The 23,941-nt window shown below is 44.1% G+C and overlaps 1 protein-coding gene across 2 annotated transcripts in view; it reads right to left on the minus strand.

The window, feature by feature from the left end:
• The window catches only part of LOC135214320 (exocyst complex component 4-like), a 38,433-nt gene extending 14,787 nt beyond the window's left edge, over positions 1 to 23,646 (minus strand). The window contains exons 1-5 of one of the 2 annotated variants that reach the window (XM_064248504.1): positions 22,713 to 23,646; positions 19,463 to 19,624; positions 18,994 to 19,163; positions 11,866 to 12,031; positions 11,327 to 11,538 (exon numbers count right to left, since the gene is read on the minus strand). In XM_064248504.1, coding sequence (XP_064104574.1) covers positions 11,327 to 11,538; positions 11,866 to 12,031; positions 18,994 to 19,163; positions 19,463 to 19,624; positions 22,713 to 22,835 — 833 coding nt within the window. In that variant the 5' untranslated portion in view covers positions 22,836 to 23,646. Of the gene's footprint in view, positions 1 to 11,326; positions 11,539 to 11,865; positions 12,032 to 18,993; positions 19,164 to 19,462; positions 19,625 to 20,587; positions 20,660 to 22,712 lie in introns of those variants that run through there. The other variant, XM_064248505.1, reaches the window with a different exon arrangement.
• Between the last annotated feature and the right edge of the window lie 295 nt (positions 23,647 to 23,941).

The raw sequence follows: 23,941 nt of genomic DNA on the forward strand, positions 1-23,941 counted from the left end.
TTAGCAATATGTAGAACCAGTGCCTAATAACATGGAGGAGTTATGGAGTTCCATTTGACAACGTTTGTGTGTGTGAGAGAGAGAGAGAGAGAGAGAGAGAGAGAGAGAGAGAGAGAGAGAGAGAGAGAGAGAGAGGGTGTAATTACTGTATGGATGGTTAACGACTGAATTGGTTGTTGGTGCGTTCTGGGTTGTCTGCTGGCGCTGTTAGTTGTTGGGAGTTCTGTGTTTTGAGGTAGTCTTTGGTCAGTCTTGGGTTAGAGCCTGTGACAGTCAGTAGTGTTGGGAGCAGTTGGTTGAAGGCATTGATATTCAGCTGAGTTGTGTGTTTTTGGTTGCTGTTTAGTTGATGTTAACTTAGTGTTGTTTGCTTAGAGTTGTTGTGCCTGTGCTGTTGTGATTTTTTGTGTTTTTTGTGCAGTGGTCTTTTGTTGTGTTGTTGAGTTTTTGTTGTTATATGTGAGGTTGTGGTTGTGTTCCTTGGTTATTTGCTGTGTTGTTGAGTTGTGGTTGTGTTCCTTGGTTGTTGTTGAGTTGTTGGGTTGTAGTCCTTGGATGTTGTGTTGTGGTTCTTGGTGGTTGTTGTTGGTGTCTCAGCGACCTTGACCGGCGGACAGCACATCATAGCCCTGGAGTATCTGGAGCTGGTAAGTATATGTGTTTTGTGTTTCTTTTTTTTGTTCTGTGTTGGTATAGGTCAATTGTCCTGCGTGAATTCTGTAGTGTGAAGAGGAAAGTGTGACAGAATGAAATTTTCATTATTAAAATGAAGTTTTATTGTATACTTACCGAACAATTATAGAGCCGTGATTTCCACGAGCGGCAGGATACTAAATTCAAATTTAGCGCGTCGGCGTCGCCAACACTGGTGGTGATGACGTCATCTCCCTCCACTCGCGGGAGAACCAGGTACAACTGCCCAGGTGAATCCAATTCTTTCTGCCCGTCCGTCCACCTAAGGGGAGGAGGGTGGGTATAAATCATAATTGTTCGGTAAGTATACAATAAAACTTCATTTTAATAATGAAAATTTCATTTTTATTGTAGTGTCTTACCGAACAATTATAGAGCTGATTACACATTTATGGGAAGGTGGGATTCAGTGGACCACTAGTATTTTCAAATGGTTACATTTATTGCAATACCAGTAAACACTCAAGGTGTCTGTTGTACCTTACCTTGTAAGAGAGCTACAGCAGACTGTTACTGCCTCTGGTCGGTGCTCTTCTTACTATTGTAGAGGAATTGGAATTTGACCAAAGTTTAGCCTCTACAGGAAGTGGAATCCTTCCAGTAGGCTTCAAGCGAGGGTCAAGGCTGACTGACGGAGGATAGTAACAACAAAGATTGCCTTGCCCTGGCTAAGACCAAAATTCAATCATACAAAACATTTGTCACCAACAACAGAGTTAAAAACATATATACCCAACCATTGTAAAATCTGACCTAACAGACTGGTGAGTATCCCAGGTACTCAGTACAGCTTCCCTTGAACTCGACAACCTATTCAAGGTGAAAAGTTAGCATAGAGGTGACGACCCCTGTGCTGTTTCTCCCAACACCATGCCAGAAACCGCCACCGGACCTAACGTTTTACAATTCTCGAAACCGTTTCCATCTCTTTGAGATAATGACTCGCAAAAACCGAATTCGATCTCCAGAACGTGTTCTGAAGAATCGAAGCTAAAGATAAATTCTTTCTGAATGCTAAAGAAGTTGCCACTGCTCTAACCTCGTGAGCTTTAAACTCTCAGAACGGAAAGATTGTCGTTCTCGGACTGCGAGTGAGCTTCCCTGATAAGCTCTCTAATAAAGACGATATAGCATTCTTAGAAAGAGGACGAGAGGGATTTTGAACCGAGGTCCAGAGCTTAGAAGATTGTCCTCTAATACCCTTATGGCAAACAGATACTGCTTAATAGCCCTGACTGGACATAAGAGCCTTTCTTCCTCCTCATGTCCAACCAAATCAGATAAGTTCCTTACCACAAAACTCCTCGGCCAAGGATTAGAAGGATTCTCATTTTTGGCTAGAAAGGTCAAAGATACCGAAAATACAGCATTGCCTTGAGAGAAACCGACTCTTTTGTCTATAGCGTGCAATTCGCTGACACGCTTAGCAGAAGCTAGTGCAATAAGAAAAAGTGCCTTCTTAGTCAAGTTCCTGAGTGAAGCCGACTTCAAAGGCTCAAACGGTGGCCCCATGAGGAACTTAAGCACCACATCTAAGTTCCAAGCCACTGTATCTTGCGGGAGCTTAGTGGTTTCGAAAGAACCTAATGAGGTCCGACAGATCTGAATTGGAGGAAATATCCAAACCTCGATGTCGAAAAACCGAAGAGAGCATGGCTCTATATCCTCTGATCGTCGAAGGAGCCAGTTTCTTAGAGTTTCCTAAGAAATAGAAGAAATCTGCTATTTCTGTTAAAGAGGTCGCAGAAGTAGAGACTTTAGCACTTCTACACCACTCTCTGAAGATTCTCCACTTCCCTTGATAGAGTTTGTTAGAAGACTCTCTCCTACAACGAGCGATAGCTTCTGCAGCTCTTCTTGAAAATCCTTTTGCTCTGACAAGATTCCGGACAGTCTGAACCCTGTCAGAGCTAGAGCGGACAAGTTTTGGTGGAACCTCTTGAAGTGAGGTTGTTTGAGAAGCCACTTCTCTGGAGGAAGAAGTCTGGGGAAGTCTACTAACAACTGGAGAAGGTCCGGGAACCATCTTTCTGGGCCAAAAGGGAGCGATTAACGTTAGTGTTACATTGCTGTGCGAAATGAACTTGTTCAGCACCTCTCTTATTAGACCGAACGGAGGGGAATGCATAAGCTTCCAGACCCGACCAATCCAACAGCATTGCGTCCACCGACCAAGCTAGAGGATCTGGGACTGGAGAACAAAGAGAGGAAGACGGTTGTTCCTTGATGTCGCGAACAGGTCTATTGACGGTCGTCCCCAAAGGCGCCAAAGTTTCTGACAAATCTTGTTGTCCAAAGTCCACTCCAGAGGTAACACTTGCTGTTGACGACTTAACTCGTCCGCCAGGACGTTCATCTTTCCCGGAACAAATCTCGGGACTAGCTGAACCTTCGCTTCGTTTGCCCACAGGAGGAGATCCTTGGCTACTTCGTACAGAGAGAAAGACTGAGTCCCCCCCTGTTTCCGCACGTATGAGAGAGCCGTGGAGTTGTCGGAATGCACTGCCACTACTCGACCTTCTACTAAGCTCCGAAAACTGTCTGAGCCCCAAGAAAATTGCTAACAGTTCCTTTACATTTATGTGGAACTTCTTCTCCTTCTCCGACCAAGCTCCTGAAGTCCGTTGATTTCCCAGTAAGGCTCCCCAACCTGTGTCCGATGCGTCGGAAAAGAACTGTAGGTTCGGGAGGATGGGTCGTAATCTAACCCTTCTTCCAACCTTGCTCGAGAGAGCCACCACCTTAGGTCCTCTTTTATTTGATCTGTGACAGGAAAGGTAATCGCGTCTGGTTGTGTCTTCCTGCACCAAGAGGCTCTCAGGAAAAACTGCAGAGGTCTCATGTGCAGTCTTCCCAACGTCACAAATTTCTCCACTGACGTCAATTTGCCCAGGAGCCTCATCCACTGATTGGCAGAACTTACCTTTTTGTCCAAGAACTCCTGAACTGTCTCCAGACAGCCTTGAACCCTCTTCGGGGACAGAAAAGCCCGAAAAACTTGAGCATTCAGTCATCCCCAAATAAAGGATGCTCTGAGATGGAACCAACTGGGACTTCTGTTTGTTGACCAGAATTCCTAACTTTCTGGCAAGATCCAGAGTTGTTCCAAGGTCCTTCATGCACCGACTCTCTGATTCCGACCGGAGAAGCCAATCGTCCAGATAGAGGGAGATTCTTACTCCTAATATGTGCAGCCAGCTTCCTATCGGGGATAGAACCCTGGTGAAAACTTGAGGAGCGGTCGCTAGTCCGAAGCAAAGCGCCCGAAACTGAAACACCTTGCCTTCGAACATGAACCTCAGGTACTTCCGAGATTCGCGATGTATCGGAATGTGAAAATAAGCGTCTTGCATGTCCAGAGAGACCATCCAATCCCCCTGTCTGATGGACCTCCAGAACCGACCGAGTGGTCTCCATATGAAATTTTGTTTTCTGGACATGCAAGTTCAGGGCGCTCACATCCAAAACCGGCCTCCAGCCCCCTGATGACTTGGGAACTACAAAAAGGCGATTGTAAAAGCCTGGAGGAAAATCCCCTTCTATCTGTTCTATCGCTTCTTTGAGAACAAGCGCTTCCACTTCTGCGGCTAGCGCCAGAAATTTGTCTGAGCCCGGAGAGTATGCCTGGAATGGAATTGGCACAGGTGAGAGCGAGGGAGGTGAAACGAGAGGAATACGATAGCCGAACTTGAGTACTTGCACTACCCAGGCTTCTGCTCCTCTGGTTTTTTTCCCGTTCCTCCCAAAACAGAGCCAGCCTGGCTCCCACTGGTGCATGAAGAACCGAGCTTTTCATTTGGAAGGTTTGTTAACCTTGGCCAGCCTTAGACTGAGGTCGCAAATTCGACTTCGGCCGAAAGAAGCGCTTGGGTTTTCTCCCTCGAAAAGGCACCTGGGCCAGAGGAGAAACCGAAGGAACAGTCTCCACAGGAGCTTTAGGTCTCTTAGAAGTAGACGTGCCAGTAAATCCGAAGTAGATTTCTTATCTAGCGCAGACGAAATTGACAACACTACATCGTCTGGAAAGAGGTTATCTTTCACAAAAGGAGCAAACAAGAGAGCAGACTTCTGTTGGGAAGTAACCCTTTTAGAAGCAAAGGAGCACCAAAGTTGCCTTTTCTTAAGGGTACCAAAGGCGATGAGCGAAGCTAACTCATCACTCCATCCCTAATGGATTTGTCCGCACAGGACAGAACACCAATCCAATCCTCCGCTAACTCCTGAGAAAGAGAAGGACAGTCTTCGATCTTGGCCGCTAAAGCGCCAATAGTCCAATCAAGGAAGCTAAAGACTTCCAAAAGTTTAAATTGATTCTTTACAACGTGGTCCAACTCAGGCGCTGTAAAGAAAACTTTCGCTGCGGTGAAAGCAGATCTTCTAGAGGAGTCGATTAAACTGGAGAAGTCGTCTCCCCTTGGGAGGAGGCAGAAAACTCCCAGAGAAGGAGCTTCCACCCCAGTTACATAATAAAAACCTATACCTCTTACGAAGCAACTTAGAGGGAGGGTAAGCAAAAAGAGCCTTCCCTAAGTCTCTTTTCATAGACATCCATTTCTCAGTCTCTTTCAACGAATGTCTAACCGCTTTAGATAGAACAAGTTTTTGGGAGGAGAGGGTCTGAAGTTTTCCTCCTCATCAAAAAAGTCGAAGTTGGGGAGCGCGGAGCCGCTTTCTCAAAATAATCTGGATAAGATACCAGAAGAAATCTAAGGAGACGTGAATAACACGAGAGGTGATGTGAATCCTCCTCCTCTACTTTCTTCTTCATTCTCCGATACCGCCGAAGAAGTAGACGGAACTACAACTGGATCTGAAGGTTTCGAACCACCCTTGGACTCATTCATCCAGTTGGTTAACATCTCTAACTGCTTGCGCAAAGGCGCCAGAAAACGAATCAAAAACAGTTAACGTAGGCTTGGAAGAGCCTAAATGTTCAGCAGGAGGCGGAAAAACTACTTGCGCCCCTCGCTCGGAGCCCGCCGAAATTCGAGGCGAAACAGGCGCATCAGGCGTAACAGACGAAAAAGCGCCTAAAGAAACACCCTTAGAACTGCTAGCTACAGCGCTAAAACCACAATCTCTACTAGTAAGAATGGAGCCGAAAAAGGCACAGATTGAGGCGACGAACGAGCCGCTACGGCCGCGGGCGCAACCCTACTCTCAGGCTCCTTATACCGCTTGACTGGAGGAGGCGAAGAATCGGCGCCTGAACGCCTCTTTAAGGGACGCGAAACGAGCGAATCTCGCAAGAGCGCCGCGCGACCGGAGACGAATCGCTTGAATCATTCGAAAGGCCTCTGACCGCAACACCTTTCCAACGCTTAAACCGAGCCCTGTTGAGGCGCAACAGGCTCAACAAGAGAAGTGGCGCCTGTCTGTGGGCAAATCCCGATCGACTCCCTTGGACTTAGGTATGTCTTCTCCCCGGTGCGGGGGAGCTGGACAGTGACCTTTGTCTAGGAGACGTGTCAGGACAGACAGACGCACCCTCAACTACACTCTTACCTGAAGCCGCTTTCTCCAAAAACGTCTTAACTGAATTACCAAGTTGCAAAACCGTATTCGCTAGTACCGAAAATTTCTGAATCTAAACCTCGATTCCAGACTGGCAATGGTGTCGGAAGAAACTACACGGGAAGCCGGAGAAGTGGGATTAGTAGGAGGAATACGAGGTGTAGTTAAAGGAGACATAACAATTTGAGGAGAAACAGAAGGAACAGATGCATCGCAAGACGAAGCAGAGCTAAGTCTACTTTCCCTAAGCACTGCTTTTCTAATTCTGTCTTTAGCTAATTTCTCCGAGTATGAACTAAAAAACTTCCATTGAGAATCAGTCCAATCACTACACTCGTTACATGTTCGATCTGCTGAACAAACCTGTCCCCTACACTTAACACATTTAGTGTGAGAATCATACTCTAACTTAGATAATCTAGTTTTACATCCTGAGATGCAAAACCTAACTCCCGACGGACTAGAAATCCGACAATGGCAACGCCTAAATAAAAAGCAAAATAACAACAACGCCAAAAAGAGTACTTCACCAATTCCGAAGATCAAATCCACAAGAAGCGAAGCAAAGTCATCCAACCGCACCGACCACCGATGTTCACCGGACGCCGGCAGGAAAAGAATTGGATTCACCTGGGCAGTTGTACCTGGTTCTCCCGCGAGTGGAGGGAGATGACGTCATCACCACCAGTGTTGGCGACGCCGACGCGCTAAATTTGAATTTAGTATCCTGCCGCTCGTGGAAATCACGGCTCTATAATTGTTCGGTAAGACACTATAATAAAATTGTGAGTTAATGTCGGGGGGGGGGTTTTGCCACTTGTTTTTTTAGCTTGTGATCCCGCCACATTATTTTCTGGTGCCCGAACAGGGACTGTTGGTGCGGCAGCTGCAGGACGATTGGGGTATTGAGTTGTGTGATTGGTGGAGAAAGTGAGGATGGAAGGGTTGAAGGAGATAGAGAGGCTGAAGGAGGAGCTGAGGTTGGCAAGGGAAGCTAAGGAAACATTGGAAGTGGAGAATGAGAGGTTGAGGGTAGAGTGTGAGGAGCTGAAGAGCGAGTTCGAGGAAATGAGAGGAATGCTAAGGAGTCCGAAAGTGGAAATGAAAGATATGAAAGGAGCGGAAGAGAGAATGGTTGAGAAAATGGAAGAAAAATTCGGGGTAATGATGAATGCAGTGCAAGAGATGATGCAGGAAATGATGAAGGGATTCATGGGAGAGGGAACTGTAGGAGGTAGGCCTACTGGGTCTCATGACAGGCCAGGAGTGGTAAAGAAAAAGAAAGAGCGAGTGGATGAGAGTACGCGTGACGAAGGTGATTTGGTTGTGATAGGTAAGGGAAAGAGGGGGAAGACACAGGATAAGGATAAACCTGAGGACAAGAATAAGAAGGGGGCTAAGGAAAAGAAGAAGACTAAGGGAAAGAAGGTTAGTAAGGGTGACGGACAGGATGAGACTAGGACTGAATACATTGGGGAAAGGGCCGAGGGTGATTTAGATAGCGGTGAGTGGAAACAGGTAGGTAGAAAGAAGGGTAAGAAGAGTGTGGTCAGGAGTGTGGACGTGAGTATGGAAGTGGATTCGCTGTATTCGAAAGAGGGAAAGAAGGGTCAGAATGGAAGTAGCGAAAGTGAGAGTAAGAGTACAAGAGAGAGTTCCCCGATGTGCACAATACGAGGAATATGGTAGTAGGGACATAGGGGACTTTTTTGAGGAATATAAGAAGTATTGTGAGGCTAAGTATGGGGATAACAAGAGAGTCTAACAAGAGAGTCTGGCAAGAGAGTTAGGTAGCTTTTTGACGGGATTTTTTTTGAGTATGTATGGAGTAATGATGAATGTAGGGAATGTGCCGTATGAGAGTGTGAAAGCCAGGATTGTGGAACAGACAAAGAGGATAAAGAGTAGTGTTAGATATAGGAGAAAGCAAGATTTTGAAGAGGCAAGAATGAATGTTGGTGAGTTGTTGTCGATGTATGTCTGTAGGTTAGAAACATTAGCCAGGAAAAGGTTTGGGGACGAAGGGATAAATGAGTGTAAGGAGTTAGTGCGAAAGTTGTTGGCGACTGTACCAGAGAGCGTATACGAGTTTATGAATCTGAAACATAAGGAGAAAATGCGATGTACGAATGAAAGGTTAACGTGGAACGATATCTGAGAAATAGTAGAGGATTACGAGTTGGATAGGCGTTAGTGTTAGGACTGAAGTAGCTGAGGTTGTACCAGAGTTTAAAAGCTATAGGGAGGCAGTTTTGGAAGGGCCGAGGCGAATGGCAGAACGAGTGGTAGATAGGAGCATTAGGCAAGTAACATGAGTGTAGTTAGCCCTAAAAGAGATAGGAGTGCAAGTGTTGGAAGAGTAGGGTCAGTTAGTTGTGAGCGAGAGCAGCAGTGTTATAGATGTGGTAAGCCAGGACACAGAAAGAATGAATGTCGGTGGACGTAAGGAGCGTGCTTCGGGTGTGGGCAAATGGGGCATTTAGTGAGCGAGTGTAAGAAAGATAGGGATATTAAATGTTATAGGTGTGGACAGGCAGGGCACATAGCTAGTGGATGTTGGGGTACCCGTATGAACGTGGTTTGCGGCAACTGCGGGAAGAGCGGGCATTATGCTAGGATGTGTAAGGAGCCACGTGCAAAGTGTGCTAAATGTGGAATGGAAGGTCATGTTGCCAGTGTGTGTAGACGAAAGAGGATGAGTCAGGCTGGGAATTCAGGAAACTAGGTGTTAAGGGGATTCAGTTAGGTGGGTCCCCTAGTATGCGACGGTATGTTCGGGAGAATGCGATGAGTGAGTGGTTGAGGGTGAATAAATGTGAGCTGAGTGTCGGTGAGCAAATGGGTCTGGAAGATCAGCAGTTGGTGTTGGTTGAGTATGGAAGAAAGCGGAAGAAGGTAAGGAAAGGGAATGAAAGGGAGAAATGTGAACTGCATGATAGAGGGGTTAGTGTTAGGGTAAAAATGGTGGATAAGGCGTGTAATACAGATGACTTTGAGGGGAGGAATGATACATATAGCATATGTTGGTTTGAATTGTCAGGGTTTAGTGAAGTTTCACCAGGAAGGGAATCAGGTGGTAAGGATGTAGTTGGCAGTATGAATGAGTCTCTTCAGGAGTTTGGCAAGAGTGTAAATGAGGTAAGTGATTTCGTGGCAGAGTTACAAGAGATATTCAGAAAAGAGTTAGATGGGGTAGATGAGATAGTGACTGGGATTTGGGAGGATAGTAGTGAGGGAGATGGTAATGGTAGTCTGACTGGAAGTGGTCTGGGAGAAGTTGATGGCGGTGTAACTGAGAGTATGTATGAGGGCCCTCAAACAAGATCCAGAGGGCCTGCATTCGAGCATCTGTGGGTGTTGCGGAAGGTTATTTAGTGTGGGTGTGAGTGAAAGGAGACTTTGTCAAATGTAATGGGGGAGGAAATATGGAGGAGTTATGGAGTTCCATTTGACAAAGTGTGAGAGAGAGAGAGAGAGAGAGAGAGAGAGAGAGAGAGAGAGAGAGAGAGAGAGAGAGAGAGAGAGAGAGAGGGTGTAATTACTGTATGGATGGTTAACAAATGAATTGGTTGTTGGTGCGTTCTGGGTTGTCTGCTGGTGCTGTTAGTTGTTGGGAGTTCTGTGTTTTGAGGTAGTCTTTGGTCAGTCTTGGGTTAGAGCCTGTGACAGTCAGTAGTGTTGGGAGCAGTTGGTTGAAGGCATTGATATTTAGCCGAGTTGTGTGTTTTTGGTTGCTGTTTAGTTGATGTTAACTTAGTGTTGTTTGCTTAGAGTTGTTGTGCCTGTGCTGTTGTGATTTTTTGTGTTGTTTGTGCAGTGGTCTTTTGTTGTGTTGTTGAGTTTTTGTTGTTATATGTGAGGTTGTGGTTGTGTTCCTTGGTTATTTGCTGTGTTGTTGAGTTGTGGTTGTGTTCCTTGGTTGTTGTTGTGTTGTTGTTGAGTTGTTGGGTTGTAGTCCTTGGATGTTGTGTTGTGGTTCTTGGTGGTTGTTGTTGTTGGTGTCTCAGCGACCTTGACCGGCGGACAGCACAGCATAGCCCTGGAGTATCTGGAGTTGGTAAGTACATGTGTTTTGTGTTTGTTTTTTTTGTTCTGTGTTGGTATAGGTCAATTGTCCTGCGTGAATTCTGTAGTGTGAAGAGGAAAGTGTGACAGATTGTGAGTTTGGCAGCTGGATTGATTAGGTTAATGTCGGGGGGGTTTTGCCACTTGTTTTTTTAGCTTGTGATCCCACCACAATAATAACAGAATGAACAGTTCCTATGCACATCCAGCAAGTGAGCAACCACAGTACAGTAAAGTACAGTATAACAGTGCTTAAATTTTACAATGAAAAACAGGCAACAATAAAGTTAACTGATTTGATGATTACTGTCCTTGGCTTCACTTCTTTCACCTTTACCCCTATAAATGTAAAACAGTACGGAGCAAACGATATGAGTGTATAGGGTGGCTAAGGTAAGCTTAAAGGTCTTAGGCCACTACCTGGTCCTAAATCCTGGTCCTCATGAATTCAAAGCATTTTTGTGTTGATTTTGCTTCTTTCTACTTATCTAAGTATTATTCTATATAAATAATATATTGCACATCTCTTCTTCTCCTGATGTACTAGACTTCTCCTATCTTTATGTCCTAGGTTTGCTTTGTTTCCCTTATAATATCATTACCCAGACCACTTCTGTTATAGTATACATAGTTAGATTATCACATAGAAAAAACAGAATGACCAATAAGACTAAAAACCAAGTTTTTTCAATGATAGGTTAACATAATTTATATATACCTTGAACCAACATTAGACATATATTACTTTAATAAACATATTTACATATATATACATAGTTAACGAAAAGATATAAAAAGAAAGACATGAAGATTACAACTGCTTACAGGTTATGTGGTGTACTTACACTACTGACAAAAAAAATAATAATAAAATGAAGATGAAGAGATTGGCATAGAGACAAGGACAGACATGAAGACCCTGCATGGATGTAGAAACATAAATAAATGACTTGAAAATGTAGAACATGGGGATATATATTAGAAAGAATTGTATTAGAATGTTAATAAAGACTAAGAATGTTCAGCACAAGCCATACACAACTGTCTCACTAACTTTAACTTGTTAGGCGTGCTCATCATCTCTTGCAGATTTTTACGAGCTTTGTCCGCTTTGCTGGTCCCTAAACTGGTACGGTCAGAACCCACACGAGTAAGAGTGTTCGCCGAGTCTCTACCAGATCCCTGCCGCCTCAAGGCTAGCACCTCTTTCGTCCATCTCTGGTAAAGGTGTCTGTGCAACTCCTCAATCAAATTTTCATGGAGTTTCTGGTCAATAAAAAGTAAAATAATAATTACTTTTGACCAATCCTACGGAGTTTTTAGATAACAGAAGGTAATGGCATAATTATTAAGGACCAACATTAAACCATAAATTTTCAACATCAACAATAGTTTGTTTTCTAGCTTATGTTTCAAGAGGGTCATCACAATTATGAAAATAAACTTGTAAAACTTTTGGCCTTTAAAAACTAAAGGCTATTTTCTTCATTCTCAGTACAAAAGTATGTGCATGAAAAGGTCTCAGAAGCTATTGTAACCAAAACTGCATATGACTTTAATCACAATCTCAGATCAATCTCTGTAAAAGCTTACCTCTTTTCGGGCATGAAGATCAGAATTAACCTCCTTTAAGGCCTCCACCATCTTTAGGTCGGTTCCAAGACGATTTAAAGATGTTACAAGAAGCTGTGTTGCATGAAGGAAGTGCTTTTTATTCATGTAACTCCCAACACGTTCCCCAACATCTCTGACTTCATCTCTGAAAAAGGCAGTATAATTAATCGTAAATCTAATGGTAAATCTAATGGAAGAGACATCATTTGCAGAGCATGGCAATGAAATCTGGCTATCATATTATGTGATCTGTGCTATTTACCAAGGAAAATTCGAAAATGATATTTGTAATGATACAATTAAGTTTGTTCATACTTACCTGGCAGATATATATATAGCTGTATTTTCCGAAGTCCGACAGAAATTAAAAAACTTACGACACACGTAGTGGGAGTCAGGTGGTTAGTACCCATTCCCGCCGCTGGGAGGCGGGTATCAGGAATCATTCCCATTTTCTCATCATAATTTTTATTTCCACTGTCTCCTGAGGGGAGGTTGGTGGGTACTTAATATATATATCTGCCAGGTTAAGTTATGAACAAACTTAATTGTATCATTACAATATCAGTTTTGTTCATGAAACTTGACCTGTCCAGATATATATATAGCTGATAGCTGAATCCCACCTTTGGTGGTGGGAGTAGACAGAATAGAAGATTTTAGGAAACATATATGCAGATAACTGATATCTTGATTCCTTACCTGTTAGCATAGCTGACTTCGTGGTTACTGCCGCGTAAGTCTGCTTGTGCTATTAGAGTTGCCAGCGAGGTAGAGACCTATATAGCTGGTGCACTCAGGATGATCTGTCAACGGGGCGTGACCACGATGTGACTAGACCATTGACCATACAATGAGGGCAACGAAGTAAAAAACCACCATGGCCTAGTCTACCAAAGGTATACCACTAAAACTAGACTAAAGAAGGGAGATCCGCCTCGGGCGGTCAACCCCACAACCAAAAAACACACACGATTAAAAGCTCACCTAACCACTAAAGGAAAGGATGAGTGCTACCTCCTGCCCCCAAAACAGTGTCTGCAGCGACGTATGGTCCAAGCGACGAGCAATGTTCGTATGTCGCTTTCACCTCCCGCAGGTAGTGTGAAGCGAACACCGAGTTGCTCCGCCAATATGTGGCACTCAAAATGTCACTGAGTGCCATATTCCTGTGAAAGGCTATCGAGGTCGAAATAGCCCTCACCTCGTGGGCATTCACTTTTTAACAGTTTCATGTCACTATCACTACATGTGGAATGAGCTTCCTTAATGGTGTCTCTCAAGAAGAAAGAAAGCGCGTTCTTTGACATGGGAAGATCGGGCTTCTTAACCGAGCACCACAAGTTGCCCGAAGGTCCTCTACAGTCCTTTCGTTCTGTCTAGATAGAATTTGAGAGCCCTGACAGGGCACGGACTCTCTCTGGCTCATTACCCACGATCTCTGTCAAACCCTTGATTTCAAATGTCTTGGGCCAAGGGTTGGACGGGTTTTCGTTCTTTGCTAAGAACAAAGGGCTTAAAGAAACAAACAGCATCAGAGTTCTTAAACCCAACATGCTGCTTATAGCCTGGATCTCACTAACTCTCTTCGCCGTCGCCGAGCAGTTAGAAAAAGTGTCTTCCTTGTCAGGTTTCTAAGCGAAGCTAAGTTGAGCGGTTCAAAAATACTGGACGTCAAAACTTTAGAACAATGTCTAAGTTCCAAGAAGGGACTCTTGGTTGGGGTACCTTCGAAGTCTCGAAAGACTTAAGAAGATCATGAGGTCTCTGTTGGCTAAAGTCCAGTCCTCTATGCCTAAAGACTACAGAAAGCACACTTCTGTAGCCTTTTATCGTAGGCACCGCTAAGCGAACTTCATTTCTCAAGTAGAGAAGGAAGTCTGAGATCTGGCTCAGGCTACAGAGGTAGAGGTGGAGGAAAGTCTTTCTTCCTGCACCAGCTCCGGAAAACAGCCCACTTGGATTGGTATACGGCAATAGAAGAAGGTCTTCTTGCCGTTGCGATTGCTTTCGCCACTGGTCTTTGAAAAACCCCTCGCTCTGGCCAACTTCTGGATAGTCTGAACGCAGTCAGACTCAGAGCGGGGAGGTTTTTGTGATACCTCTCGAAGTGGGGCTGTTTGAGTAGATCTATCCTGGAGGCAGAGCCTCGGAAAGTCTACAGAAAGGACATGACTCTGTGACCAGTCGGTCGCTGGCCAGAAGGGGGCGATGAGAGTCATCATCGTTCCCTCTGATGCCGCGAATTTTTCTTATCACTTCCCCTAGGACCTTGAACGGTGGGAAAGGCATATACGTCTTAGTCCCGTCCAGTCCCAAAGAAGGGCGTCTACTGCTACTGCTCCTGGGTCTAGAACTGGTGAGCAGTACAGCGGAGTCTCGTTGTCCTGGAAGTTGCGAAGATGTCTACGAGAGGACATCCCCATAACTTCCACAACCTCTGGCATATTTCCTGATGAAGAGTCCACTCCGTTGGCAGAAGTTGACCTTGTCGACTGAGCAGATCTGCACGGACGTTTTCTACCCCTGATATGAATCTCGTCAGTAAAGAGACGTCGTGTGCCTTCGCCCATAACAGGATCTCCTTTGCAAGGAAGAACAGGGATCGAGAGTGGGTTCCTCCCTGTTTCTTGAGATATGCCAGGGCTGTGGTGTTGTCCGAGTTGATCTGCACCACATTGCCGAGACTCGTTCTGAAAGAACTGGAGCGCCAGATGAACTGCTGCCAGCTCCTTGAGGTTTATGTGCCAGGACACCTGTTCCCCTCTCCAGTGCCTGACACTTCTCCCCCCCAGTGTTTGCTCCCCACCCCGTGGAAGACGCGTCGGAAAACAACACTAGGTCGGGGTTCTGAAGCTTGAGGGAAGACCCTCTGCGAGCTTCAAAGGGTCGGTCCACCATCTTAGGTGTCCCTTTACCTCTTCTGATAACACCAGAATCGAATCCAAAGTGTTTTGGTGCTTCCAATTGTCGGCAAGGAAGGAAGTTGAAGAGGTGAGGTGCAACTCCCTAGGGAAACAAACTTCTCCAGTGAGGAAATGGTCCCCAGCAGACTCATCCATTCCCTCACCGAGCATGAATCCTTCCCCACCCAGAAAGGTTGACACTTTGCTTAGGCAATCTAGTTGTCGCCCCTGGGACGGAAAAGCCCGAAAAGCCACTGAGTCCATCTGAATCCCCAGATAGACTAAAGACTGAGAAGGGGTCAGAGTATGACTTTTCGAGGTTCACCAGAAGCCCCAGGGACTTCGTTAACGTCAACGTCGTGTGAAGGTCCTCCAGACAACCGGTCTTTCGAGGGGGAGGCTCGTACGAGCCAGTCGTCCAGGTAGAAGAGAGATCCTGACATTGGAAAGATGAAGCCACCTCGCAATGTTCTTCATCAGTAGGGTGAATACCATGGGAGCAGTGCTGAGTCCAAAGCAGAGAGCCCTGAATTGGAACACTTTTCCTTTCAGGACAAAACCGCAGGTATTTCCTGGACTGGGGTGGGGGTGGATGGGACGTGGAAATACGCGTCCTGGAGATCTAGTGAAGCCATCCAGTCCCCCGGTCTCAAAGCTCCCATCACTGACTGAGGTGTCTCCATCTTGAACCTCTGCTTGATGACAAAGAGGTTCAGGCTGCTGACATCGAGTACCGGTCGCCATTCCCCCGACTGCTTTGGCACCAGGAACAGTCTGTTGTAAAATCCGGGGGAATTCAAGTCGGAGACCTGTTCTACGGCGTGTTTACACGAATCATCTGATCTAACAGATCGTAAAGCACTTGTTGTTTTTCTACCCGATAGGAAGGAGACATGTCCCTGGGTGTCGTAGGACAGCGGGGGTGGCCTTTCAGGAAACGGGATCCGGTAAACCCTTCTTTAAGATGTCCCCCGGGACCATTTGTCCGCACCTCTCTCTTCCCAGGCTTGCGCAAAAAGCTGAAGCCTGGCTCCAACCGGTGGACTGAAGGACTTCTGGCTTCACTTCTTGTTCTTGGCCAGCGCCGTGGCTCTGCCTCTGGAAGTGCCTCTTCCTCGAGGGGCTGGTCTCGAGGAAGAACTACCTCGAAAGGGCTTCGATTTCTTGATAATCGAAACTCCCGAGGACGAAGGAACCGCAGGTCTCCTTGAAGATTGTGCGAGGAGATCTTGCGTGGCCTTCTCTGTAGACTGGTCGCAATGTCTTTTACCATAGCCTGGGGGAAGAGATGATCCGAAAAAGGAGCGAAGAAGCAAGTCTGCTTTCTGTGATGGAGAAACAGATTTCGCTGTAAAATTGCAAAACAGGGATCTCTTCTTCAAGAGCCCTGTGCAAAAGTGAGCTGTAAGCTCCTCCGAACCATCTCTGACGGCCTTGTCCATGCACGACATTACGCTGGACAGCTCCCCCAGACTAATCGAGTCGGAACTCCTAGACTTGGCATCCAGAACTCCCAAACACCAATCTAGAAAGTTGAAGACCTCTAACGTCCGAAAGAGGCCTTAAGGTGGTAGTCCATTTCCGTAGTTGACCATGAAACTTTCGAAGAGGACAGGTGAGACCTCCTCGAGGCATCCACAATGCTGGCGAAGTCCCTCCTTGGGCTGACGAGGGAAGTCTAATACCTACTTCTTCTCCCGTCTCGTACAAATGCCAGCCTTCCCACTAAGTCTCGAAGGTGGCAGGGCAAAAGAAGTCTTTCCCTGAGACTTCCTTTTCTCCATCCAGTCATGGACCTTACGAAGAGCCCTCTTAGTTGAAAGGGACTTCTTCATCCTGACGAATGCCGAGACCTTGTTGATCTTGGACGAAGAAAGTTGTGAAGGAGGAGGAGCGAGGAGCCTCCGGGTGAAACGTCTCTCCAAAACTCTGATTGAAGAAGGCGGGTCAAAACCTGGTAGTCGGAAGAGACTGCCGCCAAAGGTTTCTCGTCATCCACTTCAAACCGAAGCGTCACTAACCTCTGCTTCCGACACAGGTGAAGTTGGAGGCAAATAGGCTGGACCAAGACTATCTGGTCTAAGTTTCCACGAGGCGCGTTGCTGTGAAGTGGAAGGTAAAGCTGACTCATTAATAGGAGCTCCGGTCGAATCTCTAAGACCCGGAGCAACTTGCAAAGACTCATCACAAACAGGTGGGGGGCGACGAAACTCCACATCTTCGTCCACCCGAGCGTCCGCTGGCGCACACCTGGCGGTTCCACTTGCGCATACCTGGCGTCCACTGGGCGCACGCCTGGCTGCAACTAGCGCGGGATTGGCGTCCACTCGCGCGCTGCTGGCTGTCCGCTGGAGCACGCTTGGCGTCCACTGGCGTGCGAATGACATTAACTAAGGCGCGCTTAACATCTCGTGCGCGCTCTGCTTCCGCTGGAGCACTCTTAGATGCAACTGGCGTTCGCTTGGCTTCCGACCGAGCGTCAGGAACGTGAACTTGCACCGAAGCGTTCACGCAAGTATCAAGCTCTCGCACCGCAAGCTTACGAGCGGGTAATTAAACCGCTTTCATGCGCTTTTCCGAGGCGAGCAAAATCCTCTTCTACGTTTCCTCCAGAGATGCCGCTGGGGAAGTCGCACGAACTCTAGCAGGCGAAGAAAGTGGAGAGATAGACGAGCGAGGAGAGGGGGAGGGAGACCTTCTAGATCTCTTCACAGGAAGACGGTCATCCTTTTCTCCTGGGACGTGGTTGCGTCCCTTTCTTAGCAAGAGCATCAGCAAGCTGTTGCTGCAAAGAGCGCAGGATCTTCTCAGTAGGAGAGGATTCCTTGTCAGGTGACGGGCTGATCCTGTGAGAAGGCGAGGGGCGAGGGGAGAAACGCCGTTTTCTTCCTTCTCCCAGAAACTGCCGTAGAACGCGCTCGAGAGCGACTGGGGCGCTCCACAAAGTCATCATCCGATGACTCCTTACGGCTTCTTCTGTGGCGGGAAAGCAGCGAACACACTTTCAGGCGAAGATCGCCTCTCGAGAGCCAAAACTGGACGTGAAGCGTCACGATCACCAACGCTCCTTTTCAGCGGGCGTGAAATAAAATGCGAGCTCCACCCCTTGTGCGGGAGGAAGCCTCTGAAGAAGAGAAACACTCCTTTCAGGAGGCGTGCATGCGCACACTTGCTCTTTGGCAGTTTTGTGTAACGTCCACAGATACTGCCGAAGGCACGTCAGATCGGTGGGCGTTCCCCGTAACCCTCCTGCGGCTTTCGACATGCCCTCTCCCTGTGAAACCTGGAGTCCGGCAGCGGTCTAGGCCTAGAGGCGAAATGGGGCCGATCTGACGCACCCTCCACCAACGAAGGAGCACTGTCACTGCACTTTGCACCTTCACTTTTGCCTTCTAAGGCGAGCACTTTAGATTCTAAATTACGAATCGACCTCTAAGATAAGTGTAAGGGTATTACCCTCTACAGACACTGCTTCAGGGCCCGAAGGCAACACTACAGGGTTAGGAGTAGTGATTAAAGGAGGGTTAGTAGGAGAAACATGAGCTTCCTGCCGTTTACCTGAAACGCTCCATGGAGGAAGACCTCCTTAACCTATCCCGTTCAAGCTTACGCAGATAGGACTCATACGCTCTCCATCCAGAATCAGAAAGACACTCACATTCTTTGCAGCGACTTTCATACATGCAATCATGCTCTCTGCAACTCTTACACAAAGTATGAGGGTCTACTGATGCTTTCAGTAGCCTACCTCGACAATCACTCCTGGTACAAAACCTGGCGCTAGCCGAACTAGAACCAGACATCTTATTTAAAGAGAAATCAAGCCAAAATCAATCAATCCACAATTAACGTGTGCCTAGCCACCGATCCAAAAGTCAAGATACCAAAAAATCAAAAGGGGTACTTATAGTAGCCAAGTTTTCCTAAAATTCAAGACGGAGGTGCTGAAAACTGTTTACAACACCGGCGACAGAAAAATTATGAATAGAAAATGGGAATGATTCCTGATACCCGATCCCAGCGGCGGGAATGGGTACTAACCACCTGACTCCCACTACCGTGTGTCGTAAGTTTTTTAATTTCTGTCGGACTTCGGAAAATACAGCTATATATATATCTGACAGGTAAGTTTCATGAACAAAAAAATGTTGTATCATCTTACAAGAAGTTTGCTAAACAGGTGCAGTGGTAAACAACTCACATCTGCTCCAACAAAAGCATAACATGTTTGTGCTCAACACCTTCTAGCCATCTCTCTTTCAACTCATCCCGTTTGCAATGCAATAAGCGCTTACATGCTGCTAGATTATCTTTAATAGTACGAATCCGATCCCGAGATTCTGCAAGCCGTCCTGAGACCACCTTGAAAATCTGTTTTGATAAATACTCAATGTTAGTTGCTTCTTTTTAAAACAGAGAACCATTCATTTGATAAATATCAAAGCTGTAAAACTATAAAGACAAATCAGCTTTTTTGAAATATGATATGTAAGCTTGACTCAAAATGCTTAAACCAAATGTAACTGGTGCCTGAGATGAAAGTCTATCTATGCACATCATTTTTATAGCAAAAATTCACTGGTCACTAATGCCACTAAGCATAAGTTGAATAAAATATCAAATTCACTTAAGAAAACACATTAAAATATATAGACACTGTATAAACTTACTTCCATAACATCTTTGAGAGACTGGTCATGCTTTGTTATCAAGAGATCTAAGCGTTGATCACTTTTCCGATATTCTCTCTCCAAGCGGGCTTTCTCACGATCTCTCTGCTCGTTACTTTCACTGGCGGACAAAGTTCGAATAACAGACATTAACAGCCCACTCTGAAAAAAAAAGATATAGCTGCATAAAAATGTGCAAAATGCTAGAGACTGCCCTGCAATTTAAACTAATTCATTATAGCCTAAGTTAGCCTAGCCTGGGTTAGGTAAGGTTGGTTTGAGGGTTGTAACTCAAAATGGTTCTAGGCTTAGGCTATTTGTTGTTAACAAATGAGCTATCATAGCCTTTCAAACGACACCTTGACAATCAATTTTGGGGTGAGTGCAGAGCAACTAAAACAGATTCCAGTGAGGAAAACGCACCTAACCTTTCCTAGAATAGGGTAAAAAACCGCATGGTACAGGGGTGGACCATGTACGATCAATGTGTACAACCCCAAAAAAGTACATTATAACGCGTCCTGACAACGGAGATGGGCATCAGACGCGACTTCTTGTTGGTGAGAAACGGAGCTAAAGACCTCTACTCCGGTGTCAGGACGCGTTATAATGTACTTTTCTTGGGGTTGTACATTGATCGTACATGGTCCACCCCTGTACCATGCGGTTTTTTACCCTAAATCTATCAAAGACATTGCTATTGGGAACCTAGCCAATGACACGTCTTGAACTTTGCAAATATATAGGAGTAGACAACCGAATGGAAAGAGAACTGAAAACAGAATTAGTAGGGTACTAGCCTATACTTAAGATACGTTGACGACAAGTCTAGGGTGGAACTAATTAACCACCAAAAGCCTTGGTTATCTAGTAGTACAAAACATCTAGCCTACAAAGTGATGTTACAAGTAACCTAATAAATATTAACACTGAAGACAGATATGTGAGTAAAAAAACAAAATTATTTGTCAATTGTTGCTGAAGTTCAGGGGTTGACGAGACCTGCCAAGGAAACGATATTTCACGAAGAAGCTATAACTTCCCAAAGTGTTTGACTATTTTCAATACATTCTACATTACTAAATGTAAAACAAAATTGATTGTCAGTGCTAAACTAAAGCTTACAGATTCTTTAGGGGGCTGTTTTCCAGCCCTAGCAGGCCGCTGGGGCGTTCCTGTGTCAGCCATACTTGTTTTGTGTTCGTGTTCAATGAAAACATCACAATAATTACTAGTAATTTAGTCTAAAATGAACTTTATACAACAAAATACCAATATTAAAATTTTATTTTACATATTAAATCAAATAATTTGTTAAATATGCAGTATAACGATAAAATCTTATAAACGTTTGCCCATAATCTAATTGATCAAAGAGTACGGTAAGGGATTCGGACAATCATGTAAACATCCCGGGATAGAGTACGAGCTTAATGTCAAACCGTACTTTTGACAGGAATTATCAGTCGAGGAAAATTTTAATGATAACCGTTACGAGTTCGTTAATATACAGCTGGTTTACTTTGTATACAAAGGAAACAGATTATCTTACAAGATATATATATATATATATATATATATATATATATATATATATATATATATATATATATATATAATATAGCAAAATAACTATTCAGAATATAATTTAAATGTATGTTTTAAATTTTCATATGTTACACGTTGCTTTTAAATGCAGAATAACAAAAATACACACAGAAATAGAAACATAAATGCAGAAATACAGGGCTGAAGAATATTTTATTATGTGGGTAAAGGTACAAAAAAACAAATGTCAGTAATCGCTCGATAATTGCACACACATATACATCCACATATATATATATATATATATATATATATATATATATATATATATATATATATATATATATATATATATATATATATATATATATATATATATACTATATATATATGTATATATATATATATATATATATATATATATATATATATATATATATATATATATATATGTATATGTATATATATATATATATATATATATATATATATATATATATATATATATACATATATATATATATATATATATATAGCGAATACACCACGGGAAATGAAAGTCAGGAATCCAAGCGCTTTCGTCTTTATCAGACATCGTCAAGGAGCTACCATATATATATATATATATATATATATATATATATATATATATATATATATATATATATATATAGTATATATATATATATATATATATATATATATATATATATATATATATATATATATATATATGTGTGTATATATATATATATAGATATATATATATATATATATATAAGCGAATACCACGGGAAATGATAGTCAGGAATCCAAGCGCTTTCGTCTTTATTCAGACATCGTCAAGGAGCTCCTTGACGTCAAGGAGCTCCTTGACGATGTCTGAATAAAGACGAAAGCGCTTGGATTCCTTACTATCATTTCCCGTGGTATTCGCTTATTTATGAAGTCACGTGCATCTACTGTGATTTTTTAAGAATATATATATATATATATATATATATATATATATATATATATATATATAAGCGAATACCACAGGAAAATGATACTCAGAAATCCAAGCGCTTCGTCTTTACTACTAAAAAAGACATTGTCAAGGAGCTAATGCCTTGACAATGTCTTAGTAAAGACGAAAGCGCTTGGATTTCTGACTATCATTTTCCTGTGGTATTTGCTTATTTATGAAGTTCTCGTGCATCTAGTGATTTTTAAGCATATATATATATATATATATATATATATATATATATATATATATATATATATATGCATACATGTATGAGGCTATATCTATCTATCTATATAAATACAAAAATACAAGCGATGTTGAGAGAGAGAGAGAGAGAGAGAAAGAGAAAGAGAGAGAGAGAGAGAGAGAGAGAGAGAGAGAGAGAGAGAGAGAGAGGCTGCCTGGGTCATTGACACTGATCAGATCCAGATTAGACAAGCATATTTGGTCGTGAAGCGAAATTAAGGATCTGTTCATCAGTGAATTTAGTATCCCTGACAACAAAATGAATGGGAAAAACGATAGCTTCCACGATTACTGAAACAAGCACTATGCCATAGGTGTCTAGTTGGAGTGCAAAGGGGTCACAATGATGCCCACAAGGTCATAAAAGTGTAGGGATAAAGAATAATGGCTAATTAGATTCAACTAACGCCTATATGCTCCTTCCCCAATCAAGAGCTGACTCACCTGGTAGACGAATATCGGCTCTGGTTCCTTGACCCAGCTCAAAACGCCTCTCAGTGCCCATGGCGGCGGTTGGACGTATGACCGCCTCCTGGGCAGTGCCACGACTGAGGGCTGGAGGCTCATAGAGGTAGGTGTCACTCGAGTGAAAGGGAAGAGTTACTCCTTACCGCCATGAGAGTTCACGCTCTCATGAGAGAGTCGGGATTGTGTATGGGATTCATACCAAAGTCTTGTAAGTAAATGCCAAGTCTTACTGACGCTTGCAACAAACATTGGCAGTCTGGTGCAAGGAGCGATGGGTCATGATGAACCAGTGTCCTGCATTTTGAAATATTTTCTACAATTAAACTTTTCCGGTTTTACGGTTCAGTAATCGAGGAAAACAAACTTACTTTTTTTTCATTTTCATTTGAGATTTCTTATTGCATTGTCTCATTATAAAGACCATTACAATGAGACCATTATACTGTCTTAGTACAGAGACTAGTACACTAGCTCAGTCACAGAGACCATTACACTGTTCCACAAGAGACCATTACACTGTTCCACAAACACCATTACACTGTTCCACAGAGACCATTACACTGTTCCACAGAGACCACTGACACTGTTCCACAAAGACTATTACACTGTTCCACAAAGGCCATTACGCTGTTCCTCAAAGACCATTACACTGTTCCACAGAGACCACAACACTGCTCCACAGAGACCATTACACTGTTCCACAGAGACCACAACACTGCTCCACAGAGACCATTACACTGTTCCACAAACACCATTACACTGTTCCACAGAGACCATTACACTGTTCCACAGAGACCATTACACTGTTCCACAGAGACCATTACACTGTTCCACAAAGACCACTACACTGCCTCAGTCCAAAAGACCACACGCCCAAAAGCACTGTTCCTCTTCTTCACAGTGGGGTTCGTCTCCCTCCGCTGAGGCATTCGGCCCTCCACAAGTTAACGAGACGAATTTAGCGAATTTAGCAAATTGCTGCTTAAGACTCATATTTCGTCATGCGCTCCACTTCTCTCTCTCTCTCTCTCTCTCTCTCTCTCTCTCTCTCTCTCTCTCTCTCTCTCTCTCTCTCTCAGAGGGGTGACATAGAACTGAAGTGGATAAAACTGATATGAATAAAGAATAAGGAAATAATTGATAACTCACATCTCTCTCTCTCTCTCTCTCTCTCTCTCTCTCTCTCGCTCACTCAATTGTCTAGC

The sequence above is a fragment of the Macrobrachium nipponense genome, chromosome 45 (assembly GCF_015104395.2).
Source record: "Macrobrachium nipponense isolate FS-2020 chromosome 45, ASM1510439v2, whole genome shotgun sequence".
Lineage (NCBI taxonomy): Eukaryota > Metazoa > Arthropoda > Malacostraca > Decapoda > Palaemonidae > Macrobrachium > Macrobrachium nipponense.